The 20,295-nt window shown below is 42.7% G+C and overlaps 1 protein-coding gene across 1 annotated transcript in view; it reads right to left on the bottom strand.

Moving 5' to 3' along the window:
* Positions 1-20,295, bottom strand: part of THSD7B (thrombospondin type 1 domain containing 7B) — a 269,377-nt gene that overhangs the window by 81,161 nt on the left and 167,921 nt on the right. The window contains exon 14 of the mRNA XM_056350383.1: positions 17,001-17,264. Within this exon, the coding sequence (XP_056206358.1) occupies positions 17,001-17,264 (264 nt within the window). The remainder of the gene's footprint in view (positions 1-17,000; positions 17,265-20,295) is intronic.

Here is a 20,295-nt window from a genome sequence, read left to right as displayed (position 1 = left end):
CTGTGCTCCTGGAAGCTCCCACAATATGTGAGGGACATGCCTGCAGCCTGCTAGCTGGAGCAGTGTCGGATTCATTCCTGAGGGAAGCAGACAAAACGTGCTTCCCACTTCTTTCTGGTAGCTCTCTTTATCCATCTCTCCAACTGTTTTGCTTGTTCTGGGTTTCATAAATGGCATTTTAAAGCTTTGCTTTCACCTTAACCTGGCTTGACATAAAAATCCTCCCAAGATCATCACCTCTGGAAATCAGAATACCAGACATCTACAGCACCAACACCTTGCTGAATTAAAATCTAACAGGGTTTCTCAGGCAAAAAACAAGGTTCCTCCATAGAGGCACAACCTCACAGCTGGTTTAGGAGCTGGCATATGGGAAGAAAGATTTTGCAGAGTTCAGCACTGGCTGTGGAGCTCCTGGTCTGAAGAGAGGCAGTGGAGGGTGGCCAAACCCTCGAGGTGGCCAAACCCTCGAGGTCTCCAGGGGATTACTGGCACCAATCTCAGGTCAGCAGTGTGGAATAGCTCCTGCACTTTCCTGCTTACCGTGGTGCATTCATTCTCCTCGAATTTCTATTATCTGCTTGTCATGTCTGTATGTACTATGTCAATTTAAACAAAAAAAGAGATTTCATGTTAGACCCTGGAAGTTAATGGCTGCTAAGACCAGACTTTATTACAGGTGGCTTCGACCTTCTGACAGCTCTGGCAATGACAGTCATGGAAATAACCGAATTTCACCCCTACCTTATTTCTGATGTTTCTCATTTTTATGCCCCTTCTGTTTGGTTTTCATCACACTAACACTCCCTTTATATTCCTTACCTACAGAATACCAAATTAGCTCATTCAATTACTCTTTTATGAAGGGTTTCCCCACTCTATCAAAGTGACAGTCACTGCAGCAAGCAGAAAATAAAAACAAACAACAAAATCCAGAAAAACCCAACCCAGAAGCAGCTGCCCTCTAATACCCCCGATAACAGCCCCAAACAACCAGGAAACACCGAGGATGAGGCACAGAGATTATTCTGGCCGGGAGCTGGATTTACCAGCTCTGCCAGGGCCAAACCCACTGCTGACTCCAAAGCAGGATTGCACTACATCCTGAGCACCGACCCTCAGCAGCAATGAACTGCCTCCCTCCTGCCTTCATGCCGAAGTCACTGTCAAGAAAGGTTTCAGACTTATTTAGGCATCCCCCACCAGAAAATATCCTCCTTCTAGACGCACAAGAAATATTGATGTTGTTTTTGTACACAGGACCTTAAAATATGCTAGAAACAACAGCAGTTCCCTCCTTCAGTTCAATGATTCTCTATTTTTTCTCTCTCCTTCGTGATGGCACTGTTCCCTCTTCCTTTATGGCGGCCACCCCGTAGTCTGACAGCTGCAATCATTTCCCCAGTAACTCATGCTGTAACTCTTCCCTAAAGCTGCAGACCTGTCCTCATACGGTACGCTCTGGTTTTCTTTGCCACCTCTTATCTCCGTGCAGTGCCATTTCACTTGCAGCTCCAAAGCCACTGGAATTTGGTATCTTAATTATTTCCAACCCAATCCATTACAGTGGTGTTCACATGTTTGAGGTATTTCAACTTTGCATATTTTGTATTCTCATCTAGCTGAGATTACACCCATGCACATACATATACAAATATTTCCAAAATAGACTAGCTTTTTTTCCCTAAATGAAGCTCCCAAATATATATCCCACTAATATTCTATTCCACCTGCTTAGGTTGCCACTCAAAGTAACTCATAATACATTATGATAAGTAAAAGAGATTTCCACATGATAGATTTATGAGAAGCATTTCTTAGGCAGTTCTCCAAAGAGTTCTGTTCCACCACCGTATGAAATATCATTTTTCCTTGGGCTGTGTGACAGCCTAGGTAATTAACTCTCAACAGAAACAAAGAAAGTTCCTTGTTTCAAAGTAGGATTAGACAGAGGGGTTATCAACTTATCAGTGAAGGCAAAATGGGCTAAGCCTTTTGGCAGTTCAAGACCTACCTCTATAATAAAAAGAAATAGAAGATAAAGAAAGAAATATAATAAATATAAAAAAAGAAATATAAGGAAGAGGAAGGAAAAGTTATAATAAACAAAACTAAAGAAACCTATTGTATTCAATCCCGAGGAAGTGCTGTGGGAATCCCTAGCGAATCACAGAATTCCTAAAGACATCCTGTTGCTAAGAGGGCAGCTCATTACTTTCTGGGTTTCCTCACCCATATTTCCGAATTACATTAAGCATAAACAAATAATGGCCAGCTAATAGAGCATTAAATTACCATACTCCCCAGAGGAAGCCAGTTCTCCATACTGAACAATGCTACAGAATCATAAGTTTCAAGCTCTTCTCACAGTCTGTCATTATTTCTTCTATCAATCACTTGAGGTTAATCTTATGCCAAGATACCCACAGATCAAAGACTTTATGCAACAAAAATTTTACTCCCAAAGTCTTTATGTGATGTGTCCTCTCAGCTCAGATGACAATGCCTTTATGGCTATCTTTTTATGAGAAACGAGTAAAAAATATTGTACTCAGCCCATCCACTGCCTATGAGAACAGGATATTTTTTTTTTCTCTGTAGAAGCCAAGCAATGGTTTGTCATTGTCAGGGAGCTGCAAAGACTTCAGTTTGGATACCCACAATAATCCTAATGTTGGCATTCCTAGAAAATTCCTAGAAAACAAAAACAAAAAGGGGAGATATGCTATTAAAACAACCTATTAATAAATAATTATATGTTCAGGCTCTTATCCAGAGAAACACTTCCATAAGGGAATACGAATAAAGGAAATGGCATAAACACATTCGTGAGTTATTGTTGCTCAGTTTGAGGAGACTAACTCAAGGCTGAGTTTATGAAGCTGGTTTTGTCAGTATCATCCTTAAACATCTTACTCATCCACTGCATTCCCCATTTTTCTCTCCTCTGCAGAACCTGATACCAAAAATTAGTTAAGTTTCCAAGACCTTCTATAGAAAAACATGTCCTTTTCTCCCCAGTCCTGCTCAACCTGCTTTCCATATGTTCTTATATTATTTCTTGAAGCTTCCTTCAACTTCTTTGTTTATTCCCCAGAATCTCAAAAACCATTAAAATAAAGATCATTTAATTTAGAAACAACAGATGACAACCTCTATTCTATCTGAGCCAACAGCAGGCTCCTGAACTCTGCTGAGCTGGAGCTGCACACACAGATGTCGCAGGAGGTAGTGACAGAAACACCAATGTACAGGATATTTAAGTAAGCACTTTGAAACACACTGCTGGGAATAGCCTGAACTGGCAGGAAAAATTGAACTGATGGATCAAATAAACCTTTTCTTTGTTTAAGTGCTATTGTTTTACTACTGAGACACTGTCAACATAATGAGGTGAACAAATGCATTTACGTAGGCTGCACAGCTCATTTTACTATTATTTATTCATTAAGAACAATGTGCTTGTTGCTCTACAAGCCACAAATGGAGGCTCTTCCCTAAAAAAAGCTCCCACAGATTACACAGGATGTAGCGGGAAGGCTTAAACACATGATCTCGCAACCATTACTTGTCTCATCTCTTCTATGCAGCCTAAGAGACAAAGCAATCGCAGGTGGATGAATAAAGCGAGGACGATGGTCTGGTGGGTGTCAGAGGTCAAGACTCAAATACATGGTGTAAAAACTGTTATTGTCTCATTTTTGCTGTACAACCCAAAAGAACCAAGGCAATAGGAGGCAGCTGGATGATGGGCTGGTGGGTGTCAGCAGTGCAGAAGCACAAAGAGGCTGCGGATTGCACTGCAGTGCCAGAGGGAGGTTTGCAGCAGCACAGTTTCTTTCCCACCTACAAGATGCCACAGATACCACACCAGCACAGCCAAGCAAGGGGTGGCAGTGTCCTTCCATGTCCCCCTCTATCTGCACAAATGGGTCGTGGTAGGAGAAGCAGATGATTAGTAGGTTTACAAGCTAACGTAAGACACTGGCATCCACCTGATTGTTGCACCTCCAAATGATAAATTTGCTGTGGGTGTAAGGTCTGCACACAGCGTTAAACAACACTGCCAACAGGATTCCAAGAGGCTGACTTAAAAGTGATTTGAAAATAAACATTTCTCCAGCAGCTTTGGAAACAGATGCACTTCTAATTGAATTGTCTTTAAACTCATTTGTATCCTCTCTAACATATTTCATCATTTCAATTAACAAACTTCTAGCAGTTCTACCCTTGTTAGTAAACCTTGAGGTGCTTCATAAAACTCAAGGTCATTACTATGAGAGGGACAATTCTGTGCATCAGTGCCACTGCCACTGGTAGTAACAGCACTAATTTCCCTCGGATTCTGTAGGATAAAAGTGATCACCCTTTAACAAACAAGGGAGCAGCAGACTGGACAGTAATACACAAGAAATATTTCTAATTACACAGACCAAAGGTAGAGGGAAAAAATTGATTCATTTTGCAATTAGTATTTACATTCATTTGGTTACTGAGTGTGAAATATGTAGAATAACACCAGTAAATCCATGTGGTGCTAAAAGTCTAACAGCTAAAGACTTCATGAAGGAGACCTGGTGGACCATGGCACTCAGTGGGCCACATTCTGCTCCCTGAAGCTTCATTATTCTCCTACAAAGCACACCTCATGTTTTAACTCGGGTCAAAACTCAGCATCGAACACAGACTGCAGCTAAGAGACTAACTCTAGCAACTGGTCATAGCTCTATGACTGCAGCTTTCCCAGAGAGCCACGGATAAGGCAGCCACCAGCCACGGGCCACACGGCATGACCAAAGGCTCCAGAAGATTGTGAGCTACAAGGGAGCACCTCATCCTAAGCAATCCAGGTCCAAACAATTAAATCCTCCTTCAAGGGAGAACATTAACTGAAAGAAACTAAGCAGAATAAGTCTGGGAGTCTTAAAGTTAATAACAACTTCAGCTGCATCTGAAAAGGATGCAATATTGCCATGGAACAAATGTTTAATATTTTTTATACATATATTTATATATACACAAGGATTTGAGAGATTTTATGCATTATTAGTTTGCTAGCTGGGAAATTTAAGAGATAATCTAATGAATACATTCACTAAATGCACAACCAAAAAACACAGCAAAAATAACACTCGTATCAAATGTTTTGCAAAGCTCAAATAACGGAACCTTAGCTAATTCATTCCCACTTGCTCTCCTCAACAAAGAGGCACATGCTCTCATTATCTCTTGGCAGACTGATTATAGATTCTAAACAGACCAGAGAGGACTTGTAAAAAATGTTGCTAAGTTTAACTCAACATTATTGTTATTGAAATTCATCCAAAGGTTGGTTTTATTGCTCAATTTCACAGTCTCTATAAATCCCGATGAAGCAGTTGGGTCAATGCTGACTTCGCATTATGATTCCTAATTTCTTTTGATTTTGCATTACAGTTTTCTTCCTTAAGAACCTGCAAGCTCACCTTATGAGTTACATATGAATCATAACTCTTGATACATTTAATCTTTTAACTAAATAAAGAAATCTCCATTAATTAGCACATTCCTTGTAACAGATTGCAGAACAAGCTCAGAACTCTTCTGTGGCCTTCTGAGGGCAAATACATAGGACTTCACAGGGCACATTCATCACACAGGAAACTTTCGATGAAGACGGGCAAAAATTCACTGCACAAATCTGTCTGGGCTCCAAAACCAGCTGTGGAAATAACTCCCTCTCCTCCTAGGGCTGCTCCCCCACAGTGAAGGGCTGGGCCGGCTGCTTGGGAGCCCTGACGTCTTATGGAAGTCCTTACTCAAATAAAAAATGATGCACTGAGATCAACAGCAAGTTAGGGTAGGGTAGCTCAGCTGTGGTTTTATATATACTTTGCTCATCACCCTGCCACTGGCAAAATCATCTGCTTTGTCCATACAAAATTGAGTAGCTTCTTTTTTTTTATCAGTGCTGTCATCCTCTCTATATCAGGAAAGAAAATTTTCCCACTGCACTTCGTTACGAATTCTTTAGCATATGTATTTTTAGGCTACTTGATAAAAAAAGCACATTTTAAAAATAAATCTGAGCTTGTGATTATTTTTTATTATTATTATGAGATCTATATAATAAAACAAGGCTTTTTTTTTTAAAGGCTGAACACACTTCCACAGTACATCACAAAGACAAAATTAAATTGTCCACAGATTGTCATATTCCCCTCTTTCTCCTACATCTGACTTCTCTCAGAGGCCCAATTGCACAGGAGCTCCAAAAATAGATGTGCATCACACGGTGCTCTGAAAATCAATATAGACTTGGGCAATTTGGACTAGGCGGGAAGCATCTTCCAGAGCCAAGGGTCCATCACTGGGAGAAAGCTGCCACCACATGTCACCAAAAATATCTGCCCCCATCAGTAGATCATATATGGCCTGAAGGTCAATGGTTTCAGGCTCTGCTGGAGCACAGTAAGAAACTCAATTTCTGAGTCTGGGGCCCTCCACAGAGAACATCTTTCTGCCAGTTTCTAAACATATGACGTTAGGCAATGTCAACACAATATGCCACCTCATTTCAGCTGCCAAGCTGTGACCCCAAGACACAAACCAGCCTCATTTACACAACTTCCCTCGGACAACAACAACAAAACTTCCATTTTACAGAATGGGAAACACTGATGTATTTCCTTGCATCCTAATAATTAGCATGTATCATGTATTATAATACTGCTCTTATTTCAGACAAAATAAACCACCAGATGACTCTGCAGAAGAAAGGAACACAAAACAATTAGATTCATGTATAATTAATATTACCAAGAAGACTCATAAGAACAGGAAAAAAATTTTTTCTTTTGTTTCTTTTCTTTAAATCTCCATTCCTGGTACTTTAATTTACCAAGTCGAGCAGCATTACCACGTGTAAGGGCCTCTGTTCAAGAGCAGGTCACACAGGCACTGAAAAGGCAGGGAGAAGCTTCAGAGCCCACAGTGACCTCAGCAGCCTCCCTCCCCACCATCACGGGAGAGCGAGTGACACAGTGACCTCTCAGATCAATACCCTTAAATCAATACACTGCCTCAATTCCTTCTCGTCTCATCGACACTAAATGAGATGCCTAACTACAGGCTTTAATTATACCGGCGCTGTTTCAAAGATGCCACTAACCATTATCAGCATTAGGAAGATCTGTGAGCACTTTCCCAAATGGCAGGTAGCTGCCACGAGGTCCAGCCTGCTCAGGTAAGGAGTTCTCTCCTGCTATTAGAGGTCACCTTGCTGCAGAAGCAGGGATGCAAAGGCATCTGACCTTCTTAAATAAAGCTGTACTATAAAAAAACATCTGATGGAAACAGGATGTTAAGGCAGGGAATAGTCCTGGTTTTCCACAGCTTAGGCACAGGGAGAGCAGCACAACTCATTTAGATGATAGAAAACTTTGAGATGGAAATAGGACATTTTTGTGACGTTAGCAGGCCCCAGAACAGTGTACCAATGTACTGAATTCCTGATAGACGTTTGTATCAATGTGGCAGCGTGACTTTGAGCACTCTGGTTGTGTAGTTCAATCTCCTCTGCTGAAGGACTCCAATGAACTCAGACAGAAGCAAAAATCAATGCAATCTTGTTAAATAACATGATTTTTAATGGTCAATCTTATCAAATACAAATGAGATCCAAGATTTCACAGAGGGAATCTCTGTCTATATTGTGGGATATTAGAAGTTTTGCAAATCAGGCTCTCAGTAATTTAATTTACACCATCCTTGTTTGGAAACCTTGGAGGACAGAGAGAATTCAAAGTATATCTCAGACCCAGGAACAGACCAAGCTGAGATGAATTCTCAGTTACTCACCATTATGATAATCCTCAGAGCAGACAGAGCTGGTTTAATTTTATCCGCGTTTCCTAATTCAGACTCATTTCCTCAAATTTTCTAAATTCTGCTGTTGCTATGTCTCTGAGTTGGTCTCCCGAACTCTTTGATCAAGCAGACTGCATCAAGCACGTAAACTATATTCACTACACGCCCATCTCCCCCTGTCACGCTAACTCTATCACTGTATGCAGTGCTCCAGCAAACCTACTGCTGCTCAGGCAAGTACAGCTCATTTTATTCAGACACTGGCCTATGTGCAAAACCTGGATTTTTTCTTTTTGTAGGACTCTTGTTCCATATAAGAAGAAACACATGATGTTGCTTCTGAAGATATTCAGAATATGTCAGATGTGAAACCCTTCAACTCTCACTAAAATCCACTAAAACAGCTACTATGTCCAGCTGCCACAGGGCTCCTCACCAGTGGTAAAGACATGAAACTATGACCTTCCACTTAAAAATTATTTGTCATCCATTTATTTGCCTGAAAGTCCTGCTAACCAGAGCCATATAAAAGGCAATCAGGTTAAAAAACAACGCAAAAAAACCCACATAAGACATGAGAGGAATCCTATGAACTACTGCCAGTACCTAGTGTGCCACTTCCCAGTACACCTGCACATCTCAAAGGGATCATGAAGTTCTCCATGAGCAGGAAAAGAGGTCTTAACACTGGAGTACATAATTCATGAAAAGGCTTAGGGTAAAACGGTATTTCTTCATACTTCCAACATAACATATTAAAAAGAATGACATAGGGAGAGAAAAATGTTAATTCTAAATCTATCTTTGTATGGTAACATTTTATTAGAGCCTTGCTTCGTAACAGGCTTTATCTGTGAAAAATGTGTTATTAAGGCCGAAGAGATGGGCTACATTTTAGAGATGCTCTCATTGTAGCCTACTGCAGGAATCGGGGCAGTAGATGGCCCAGTGCATTAACTTGCTATCAAAGCTCTCCTAAACCTCTGATAGACTACTTCTACACCGAGTTACTATTTCTACACTAAAAACATTCCCAGCTCCCATGGAAAAGCTTTAATCAACCTGTCAAAACCAGAGAAAAACTGACTGAGGCTAATAATAGAAACAAAAGGCATGGATGAGAGCAAGGGTGGGGAGAGGTGGTCCGGCAAGTGGAGGCTGACGGTAATCGTTAAACACAAAAAAAACTGTTTGAGGTTAGTAAAAAATCACTCCTTCGCATAGTCTGGTACTGCCACCTCTTCAAAAGGGTCATTTTATGTAATGCAGCAAAAAACATAAAAAAAATTTGGGCAAAAAGACATGCTATAAAAGATCGGTATTTAGAGCCAAGGAGTAAGAACAGACTACGACTAAATGCATCACCTACAGAGCATGCTGCTCAAATAGCTAATCCTCTAAATATTTCCTCATAAGATGCATGTTTGCTTTCTGTAAGAATATAAAGATCTAGAAGAATGTGCATTTCTACGTACTAATGTCTCAAAGGAAGCCTTACCTTGCTTTAAACAAACTTATAGACATTCAAAAGTAACTTTTTTGATGGCTGTTTACCTTTGATTATGTTGCCAGAAAACACAGAGAACAGCAATATCCGAACGGTTGTCTTGCGATCCAATTTAATTTGAGAGGACTTTTAAAATCCAGGAAGGGAACTGTGGCCAAATTGTCTTATGGCAAACAGATTTGGGAAAAAAAAGGAAAGGACAAGATAGGGAATAAATCAATGTTCTTTGAGCATTGTTATGAGACCAATATGTAAAAATCCTGTAGTCAAACAAGAAATGGAGGGCAGGTCATTTACAGGCTCTGTTTCTCGGCTTACAGCTCCCCTGGCACCTACAGCTGTAATTAAGAGCATCACCACACAGCCAAGGAGATGTATAGAAAAGTGGGAGAGAGGTCCAGAGGAGAACCCAGCCAGGATTTCAGGGCTAAATTTAGAAGCTATTTAGCTCTGAGACAGCAGAAAACTAGTCAAAGGTGACAGCGATGAGGCTTTGACGAGTTCTGAAGGGGGGACATGAGGGTAGGACAGCCGCGCCTGCAGCTGGCAACCAGCCACCCACAATCCAAACCCAACCTTAATTCCCTTGCCAAGGGATGGGAGAGGCAGAAAATAAGGTGAATTTTTAGTTGAACTTTTTTCGTCAAGCACTCCTTGAAAAGCTTTGCTCTGGTAAGTAATTCTAGGACATAATTTTTCTGTAATAAAAAGGCTACAGAGGGATATTATGCTGGTTTTAGCTGGAATAGAGTTAATTTTCTTCATAGCAGCTCGTACGGGGCTCTGTTTTGGATTTCTGCTGTTAAGTGCTGGTAATCCAGGGCTATTCCGTTGCTGCTGAGCAGCGCTCACCCAGAGCCCAGGGCTTTTCTGCCCCTCACCCACCCCACCAGCGAGGGGGCTGGGGCTGCACAGGGAGCGGGGAGGGGACACAGCCGGGACAGCTGACCCCAGCTGACCCAAGGGACATCCCATCCCAGACGGCATCGGGGTCAGCATATACAGCTGGGGGAAGGAGGAGGGGGATGTTCAGAGTGGTGGTGTTTGTCTTCCCCAGTAACGGAGCCCGGCTTTCCCAGGGATGGCTGGGAAGCGGTGAATGAATTCCTTGGTTTACTTTGCTTGCACATGCAGCTTTTGCTTTACTTATTAAACTGTTTTTATCTCAACACACAAGTTTTTTTCACTTTTACTCTTCTGATTCTCTCCCTCATCCCACTGAGGGGGAGTGAACAAGCAGCTGCCTGGGCTGAGTTGCTGGCTGGAGTTAAACCACAACAGATACACCAGAGATATGCAGGGGAAACCAAAGAAAAAAACAAGAGTATCACAATATTTAATTAAACCAAAATGCTAAAAGAAGGGTGGAAGAATCTGAACATAGGGTCTACATGTTATCATTAACTGCTGGTGCTAAGACCACCTACTACTCCCACACTTTTAGGGAGGAGGACGCATCCCGAGGCTGTCACGTGTGGGGTCTGGAGCTAGGAAGAGGACAGTCTAGGCAGGGTTGCCCATTTTTCTTGTAAAAGAAAAGAGCCTATCAAGAATGAGGCCTCCAAAAATGTGGCCTCATCCATATGAAGTTTGTAAGATGCTGTTTATGGAAGAAACCACTTAAAACTAAAACTAGTTGGATTCTGGAATTAATGGTTTGTGCTAAAAACTGAAATTTCAACACAAGATTTCACTTAGGCTAAGAATGAAATCAAATACTTGGGAATATTTTCAAAAACACAGGTGAAGCTTCTGTTCAGAAAAGTTTCTATTTCTGAAGATTTTTCAAGACAAAATCAGAGATTTCTGCAACAATTTTATTCTTCAAATAAAATCTGCCAGATATGGAAAAATGTATGCTAAAGTAGTTGCTAGAATATAAATACTTTCAAAAGTAAACAGGCATTTATTCAACGTAGCTTTTTGAACTTTTTAACCAAAATTGTTACCTTGTAGGAAAGGTAAGTTTGCTATAAATCCAGAATAGACTTGGCTCACATTTCTTTAGCCTACTAAGCTCTCCTTGTAATTTTTTTTGAGCTACACAAATATCATCTTGCAGAACAATTATTAAAATCTAGTGATTAAAAGCTACCTGAAAATAGCTCATTTTCTCCTAAAATGGCAGTACAGGGATTCACATGCCACAGGGTTTCAGCTCGTCATGGTGTTAACTCACAGGTAGGTCATGCAATGCCTATCAAGCTAGTGGCCAGGATTTTCGCAGAAGAGAGCACAAACCCCAGAGGAACAGCCCGGAAGAAATACTGCACTACTCTGGGCTGACCTTTCAGAAAAACTTCATGGGACTTGACACTACCTTATTTTCAGCTGTAAGAGTTGAAATTCCTGATCCATGACCTTTGCATACTGTCCTAAATTTCTCAACACTGGGGACAGGGCTGAGCAGGACAGAAGCAGCACTGTCACTGCTGGCACAGGCTGCTCTGATGTGCCTGGGAGCAGGGAAAATAGCCCCACCAACCACAAAACCAATGAGTTTTCACATCACCAAAATTTTTAACTCCTCCTGGTGCATCTGTTTGCTAATCCCACCTGTTCAGGATAAAAGCTGACATTTTCAAGGAGTGACCTTGCCGGCAGCATTCCCAGGAGCACTGTTATGTCAGCCTGATTGGGAGGAACAAAGTGACACCCTTACATCACCAGGTGCCAGGGAACCCTGTGAGCAAACCCAGTCTTCTTTGATTTGTCCACCCACAACTAAACCACGTACAACAGAACAGCCCACTGTTGAGAATAAGGATGTATATGAGCATCCCTGCTGTGCTCTTCATAAATTTAGAGATAATTAAAGCTTTTTAAGGTGACTGTAGGTCGAAGCTAACCACTCTGTGATTTAAAGCCAAGATCTATTTGTCTGTTGTGTCTTTCTTCCAGGTTCCTGTTGTTGTAAGCACAGTAGAATTTGAATAGTATAAGTTCTCTTCAAAAACTCCTGCTTTCCATAAATTGCCCATTGAATCAAAAGCAGAACCTCTGTGCAAGAAATCTCCAGCCTTTGATTTGGAACAGATGAGGCACCCTATGTTCCTCTAAGATTAAAAAAAAAACACCTCTTGGCATACCACACAAGAAAGAGGCACAAAAGAACTACATGAAATAATTGAAAACAAAGGAGGTGGAAATTAAAAATTAGTACAAGAAACTCAGCTGACAGATTGAGAAGTGGATGAACTGAAATTAAGAGGACAATTTGATGTCCAAAGAGGATGTTCCAAACACCAGCCAGAGAATGGAGACCCTCTGGACGAGCGGTGAGCTGAAAGCAATATAAGCCAGTCTTCTAATGGGAAGGCAAATTGAGGAAAACTATCAATTACATTTTTCTAACGTAATTAGTTACATCTATCCATAATTTCATACATGCATTTCCAAATTAAAGGAAGAAAAAGGAGAGTAAACCAAATCCAGGGAAATGGAATTAGCTCAATTGGGAAAATGCAGGTCACTCATTTCTTGAGCTAATTGAATGGGTCATCCAAGGAAAATGATACCACCACTACAATAAAGCAGTAGACTAATCACAAAAGTCAGTCATGGAAAGCACTGTCCTACAAAAGAAAAGTTGAGGAAACAATGGGAAGTCAGAAGAGCTGAAAGAAATAACAAGAAATCAGTTACCCTCATACCTCTAAAAGCAAGAGCAACGCCTAGATACCACAGTGGTTGGCATTCAGTATAGAATCATATCACCAATGAATCATTTAGGTTGGAAAAGATCTTTCAGTTCAAGTCCAACCATTAACCTAACACTGCTAAGGCCACCGCTAATCCGTGCCCCTGAACACCACATCTACGTGGTTTCTGAACACCTCCAGGGATGGGATTCCACCGCCTCCCCGGGCAGCCTGTCCCCGGGCTTGACCACCCTTTCGGGGAAGAAACTTTCCCCAGTCTCCAACCTCAGCCTCCCCTGGGGCAACCCGAGGCCGGTCCCCCCTGCCCTGTGGCTCGTTCCCTGGGAGAAGAGCCCGACCCCCCCTGCCCACAGCCCCTGCCGGGCAGTCGAGGGGGCGATAAGGTCTCCCCTCAGCCTCCCCCTCTCCGGGCCAACCCCCCCGGCTCCCCCAGCCGCTCCTCACAGCCTCGTGCCCCAGCCCCTTCCCCAGCCCCCTGCCCGGCTCTGGGCACGCTCCAGCCCCCCACGTCCCCCCCGCGCTGAGGGGCCCGCACCTGGCACAGGGGCCGAGGGGCGGCCGCGCCGGGGCCCAGCGCCGGGGCCATACTCCGCTGCACTCGGCGCCGCTCCTTGGGCTCAGCCGTCCGGCCGGTCTCGTACCCGACACAGAATGCACCCGCCCCAGCCACGGCAGCCGGTTCCTCCGGGAGATGCTGCGGGAGACCCTGGCAAAGGCTTTACGAAGGCCCAGGCACAGCCCCCAGCCCCTCCCGCGCCCGCTGAGGGACTCTCCCTGTCACAGGAGGAGATCGGGGTCCCCGGCAGGACCTGCCTTCCATAACCCCGCGCCGGCTGGGCCGGATCCCCCGGCTGTCCCGCACGTGCCGCGGGATGGCACTCGGGGGGCTCTGCCCCGGCACCTGCCCCGGCACCGAGGTCAGGCTGACAGGCCTGCAGCTCCCCGGATCCCCCCTCCCGCCGGTGGGGTCACCCTGGCTGACCCCCAGCCTGCCGGGACCCCCCGGTGAGCCAGGGCTGCTGGTAAGTGGCTGGCAGCGGCGGGGTGAGCGCTCACCCAGCTCCCTCAGCACCCTCGGGTGGGTCCCATCCGGCCCCACAGACCTGTGTGTGTCTGAGGGGTGCAGCCGGTCGCTGGCCATTTCCCCTGGGGTTACGGGGGCTTCATCCTGCTCCCCATCCCTGCCTTCCAGCGCAGGGGGCTGAGTGCCCTGAGGGTAACTGGTCTCGCTATAAAAAGACTGAGGAAAGAAAACACCGAGTGCCTCAGCCTTTTCCTCATCCTTTGTGGCAATATTCCCCACCACTTCCAACAGAGGATGCAGATTATCCTTGGTCCTTCTTGTTTCTAATTTATTTGTAAAACCACTTTTTGTTACTTTTTATGGCAGTGGCCAGCCTGAGCTCTAGCTGGGTTTTCATCTCTCTAATCTTAGCCCTGCATAACCTTGTAGTATCCTTATAGCCCTCCAGCGTTGCCTGCCCCTTCTTCCAAAGGACATAAACTCTCCTTTTGCCCCCAGTTCCAGCCAAAGCTCTGTTCAGCCAGGCCGGTCTTCTTCCCTGCTGGCTCATCTTCTGGCACATGGGGACACCCTGCTCTGATGCCTTCAAGATTTCCTTCCTGAAGAATATCCAGCCTTCCTGGACCCCTTGGCCCTTCAGAACTATCTCCCAAGGGACCCTGTCAAGCAAATATACAAGGCAATGGCTTAATTAGCCATAAATATGGTCAGCTAGCAAATGTCAAAAGGTCGCCTGATACCAATTGTGAACAAGACAAACTGAGCTGCTTAAAAAAACCTGTCATGAATAATTTCTCAGGGCTTAGCAATTCTGCATGCCTCTGTAATTTGCTCTTCTCTATTATGGTTGAATAACATTCTGCTAATTATTAATTGGATAATGATTTGTTTCTACCACTAATTCAATAATGTGTTCAGAAGTGCATTTTGAAAGCTCCCGGCTCTAGAGACCGTAAATAAAGGTTGCTCTAGTTGGAAGGCAGGTCCCAAGTGATGGAAGTGCAGCCTACGGAGCTTTCTTCCCACTTTTGAGCACTCTACAGCTGAAGTCCCCAAAATAGCCGTGTCCTCTGGAGACCAAGGCAATGCTGCTTTCCCACTTGCCTTACAGGAAACAGATGATGTTCAACACTGGGTAGTAATTAGGAGCTTATACACCCTGGGTATTAAACAGGGGTCTGGCTGGAGATTAATAGTTCACCCTTAGGGAAACTCTTATGGGGCATCCAGAAGGTAGAAACATCTTACCCCTCCTTTATATCCCACTTCCAAACCTGAAGGTCTTCAGAGGACTCTGTAAACACAGTGCAGGAGGAAGAGCATATGATAGTGCTCTCCTGTACAGTACTGACCACCCCTCTGGCCTCTGACAATGGGTCCTGTACCAACGCTGTGTTGCAATCATTTCTGCTCAGATAAAAAGCTGAAGACCAGAAAGCCAACAATAATCCCCCTTGAGCTACCACTCCCTACCACCTCCCTAAGATAAGCTGGACCATTAAAAATGCCACATAAATATCACATACAGAAGACAAGCTTCAAGGTTATTCAGAAAAGCCCCACGCATAGACAGCCTCCTCTTTTAATAGTGATAAAAACACTGAGTTTTTCAAAAGAGAAAGTCACAGTACAGGCAAACCCACCTTTCAAAACCCAATGGCTCCCTTTTTGTAGAAGAAAAGGTAATGTTGTGGGAGAAAGGTATAGCATTCCTCCTTCATGGGCCACAGAGGCATAATCAATTGCTACAAAAGCATATTGTTGAAACACAAACCACGAAAAGCTGCTTTATGAATCCATGCAGCCAGCTGGAACAGCCATCAACAGCTGCGAGAGGAATTCACTCCACGACTGAATCACTTCATTAGAGTGGTTTTCTTTCCTTTTATTACACACGACTCGGGCTGCTGATCCTCATCCTGAAGACCCTCCACAGAGCACCCCCAATTCTTTCTCTGTTCCCTTATATACCCAGGAACATTGATGGTTCCCTCTGTATTGCTTAATCTCCTCCTGAGACATCATTTCTCCCTCTCTCATCACATAGCTCACCAGCAGTCTTCCAACGTACTGCATCACATTGTGCACTGTCCTGTTTTTGAGTGCAAGTCGGAGGCAGTATAGAGGTATAGGATTTGCCCCTAAGATTAGGACTTCTGTGAACTGATTTAGCATAATGATTGTGATGAACTACAAATCACGAAACAGTGAGAAAATATCCAGATGGAATGACATTTCCTGCTTGCTCTACTTATTCTGCTTTTTTTTCTGTGTGATATAGGCTACTTGATTATATGTGAAATGTAAGTGGACAGAAGCACAGCCCAGAACCCCAGCAAGCAGTGACACTGGAATACACACTGTTTATCAATTTGAGCTTGAGACTGGCACAAAACGGCAAGGAGGCAGCCACTGGTTGCTTAAGTCATGTGTACTTGTTCTGAGTGACTGCAGGTGACATCACAGGGGGGTTGCAATTAATACAATTATCTCAAGAAGATTCCTTATCTCTTCATTGAAAACAACTGTACGAACCTCCAAATGTACTGAAAAGGAATAAAAAACTCAAAACAAGTAAAAGCTGAAGTAGGAGATATCATCAAACAAAATGGCAATTGGAAGATAACTTCTATGCTTATGTTTTTATGGGATTTTCAGACAAATAAAAAAAACCCCAACCTCTGGTATTTGACAGTGTAGGCAACTTTAGCCCTCTTCTGCTTCATTTCCATTGTAGAAATGCCAGCAGACCCTTATACCGAGGAAAACCTCAGTATTAAGAGCAATAAGAAGATATCTGAAGAACCGTGTTCAGCACTCACAGCAACCTTGTGAAAGCTATTCCAGCATTTAAACAGGTACAGACCTGTTATAGGCTCCAAACAGACCATTGAATGGGTAACTGTGCTCAGCATCAGGGTAATTGATACGTGTTGTGCACTTTTAAAAATATCCTTACCTGAACTGCTACAGCGAGATGGTTCCACAAGTCTGCCGGTCTTATCATAACAGGCAATAGCTTGCAGTCGTACACCCTCACCACACTCCTTGGTGTCTCCATGGGATCGTGTTCCCAATTGTGGCGCGGATGTACCTCCTCCAATAATACAGTCGGACCAATTTCCATGGGGCTGGGAGGTAAATACCTCACACGGGCACTGCTCTGTTTCAACTTGAGGATAAACTTCTGTATTCTGGCATTTGTCTCGCTTTCTGCTTCGCCCTGTTCCAACCACAGAAATCTGTTCGTTAGCTTAACATCTGCTACTTTTGATAACAACATGCCATATTATTTATACTTGCATGAATTCAACACATTAGAACCAAGACAATCTGAATGTTAATATCCAGGAACATTTCCGAAGCGTCTATTAGCTGCTGCCAGTGCTTTGGTGTGCAAGGACAACGTATTTATCTCCAGGGGCAACCAGAGAACTTGGAAATACTGTTTTGATGGGTACAGCAAGGAGCAAAATGCAAAGTCTTACACTAGGAACAGTCTGCCCAGAAAATGCTTTGTAATTTTATATAATATCATATTTCTCTAATTATCTGATGAACATAAATTGATTGTTTTGTCTCTATTTGCTCGTAATCAATGGTTGCCAGGACAACTTCCAGAAGACTCTACATTAGCCACAACTTCTTCTTTGAGGCTACTTTTCAAATTAGTTAAAGATGCACTCTGCACACAAACCGTGCTTTGAAGAAAACAGAAAAGATAATCCTCAGTAAATTAGTAGGGCTGGAAGGCATTTCAATGGTTATATTTGGTTTTATGTTTTTGTTTGCTCTGTTCCTTCAACAGGTTTTAAAAGGCTCTTTCAGTAGGCGAGTGAAGCAGCAGCATTCAAACAAACCTGTGGTACAGCTCTCCATGCCCTCTTCCTGGAGGACTTCAGACACGAGAAAAGGTCCCGGGTACAAGAAGAAATAATGTAAAGAAGAGAATTCATGCTCCCGGCATCGCCTACAACTGCTCAAGGGAACAAATGTCTGTATACAACTTCTAAAGATAAAATCAATGCTTTTCTTGGCATGGGTTAGCCAACATGACGTGGAACTACCTTTATATGTTGCCTGAGCTCAGGAATGTCTTTGCATTTCACATCTGCATATCCTCACTAACAAACTGCATCTGTATCCCATCCTCAAAATGCTCCTTGGGGATCTTGGCTGCACTAAAAATACTTCTGCAAAAAGCTTTGATCCCAAAAGAAATGTTTTCTTTTTGGTATTGCACACAAATAAGATACTAAAAGCAAAGAACAAGTTATATAACCTAACAACCCTCTTTCTACTCTGAAACCAAGAGTTATTTCGCCACACGTCAGTAAGAGCACAAGTTGGCTGTCATCAATACCTGTCTGCATATAAACATGTACCTCCCAGGGAAAGGGCACTGATTGCAGACCCTTAATATCACTGTCCTTCAAGCCCCAGCTCCTTCAAAATTGTATTTTCAGAGTTCTGGGTAATGGAAATTTTGCCAGCACAAAGGGATAATAAACACAAAGAAATCAAATAGTGCCAACATCTTTGTATTTGTGTGTGTGTGTGTGTGTATATATATATTTACATTTCTATATATGTGTTTATGAGCAAGTTCAGGTAAAGTATAAGAGGTACAACTCCACATACTTCAAGGAAGGTCTTTTAAAAGGCTTTAAATAGATTGGGAGCTCTCTAGTGGCATTTCCAGCATTTTATGTTTGACGAGCTGACAGAAGCCACAAGTACAGCTGCATGTTCTGCATGGTATTAGTAAGCATGGGAATTTGGGACTTGTCCATGTTTTGCCATAATTACATGAAGCACATCAAACACAGGTAAGGATGCTAATAATCTCACACTTATAAGACACTTATTTCCAACATGTTCTGCCATCTGTTTTGCAGGAATCCTCCCTCTAATGAAATTGCTAAGTAAGCCCTACTCTGAGGGCAAAAGTGACATTCATCCCATACTCTTCACAAAGAAGTAGTTTTAGAATTAATGATGGTGATATGTTTATCATCTTCAGAGACAGCTTTAAAAATTACTATTAAAAGCACCATCTCCAAAATTTTCAAGGACATAAATCCTTCAATTAAACAGAAATTTCTTTTTAAAATTATATTTCTAACCAATATTTTATACTAACAAACAAATATTATATGCATTAAGTATTATCAGGTAGTACATATTGTACATACAAATTATATGAAACATTAAAAATACACTTTTCTACAGAAAATGCATTGTATCCATAGCACAGTGAATTAACTCACTGCATTAATTAACTGGACTTACCTAAAAACCGTGTTTTCATTATAATGACTTTGAATTTTGATATGTTCTGTAATAAGCTTTTCGCTTCTTAAGTAATGACCAATTTCATATGTAGAGTCTATGGTTACTTACCAAGTAAAACTAATAATACTATTAAAAACTGAGTGGGAGCAAGCAAATACTTAGCAAACAGCTCGCGGATTCCCACTAAATGACATTGTTAATGAACTCCTATAATGAAGCTGAAGCATTCACTTGAGCATAGACAAACACAGTGACAAACAAGGAGGTTCAATTAATTCATGCATGCTTACAGAAAGGTGAAATACAAATGGTTAAAGGACTCTTTCAACATCATGAAGTACTTCCCAAAATAGCACTTTCCTTAAATCTTTGGACTGAGTTCCTGCGGGTTGAGAGTTCTTCCACACTTGTGCCTAGCTCCAATTTTCAGGAAGTTTTATGCAAATACAGGTCAGTACTAATCTCACTGACTTCCCCTTTTGAAAAGTGGACAAACCAAAGCCAAATGTCTGATTTGGTCCCTCCTCGCTGCTCTCTGTGGCGTTGTGCTGTCCCCACCCAAGCACGCCTCGGACACCGGCTGCACATTCACCACTTGCCTTTCAGGACACCTTTGCTGGGTGCAAGCTGAGACCACAAGCTCCTTCCTGGCAGGAGGAAGGGAACCCAGCAAGGTCATATGGGAGAGACCGGTGGTGTTTGGTCACAAATGCAGTGTGGCTGAGGAGATAAGCCATCAAAACCTGAACATCAGAAACCATTTCTGCTCCACTTAATTGAATGGATCTATGTCTGATGTAGAATGCAGTAAGAAAGAGGATAGTAGGTAGGACCATACTGTTTTGTAACTTGCACAGATACCTGCAAAGAAAATTGAGGTTTAAAACTACCTGGAAGTAAGTATTCACTTAATTCTTCCATATTTTCTTTAAGATCGGGCACCTATTATTCTGATAGGG

This window comes from Falco biarmicus, chromosome 8, assembly GCF_023638135.1.
Source record: "Falco biarmicus isolate bFalBia1 chromosome 8, bFalBia1.pri, whole genome shotgun sequence".
Classification (NCBI taxonomy): Eukaryota; Metazoa; Chordata; class Aves; order Falconiformes; family Falconidae; genus Falco; species Falco biarmicus.
Note: the sequence above shows the minus strand (reverse complement) of the source record. Positions and strands in the feature narration are given on the sequence as shown.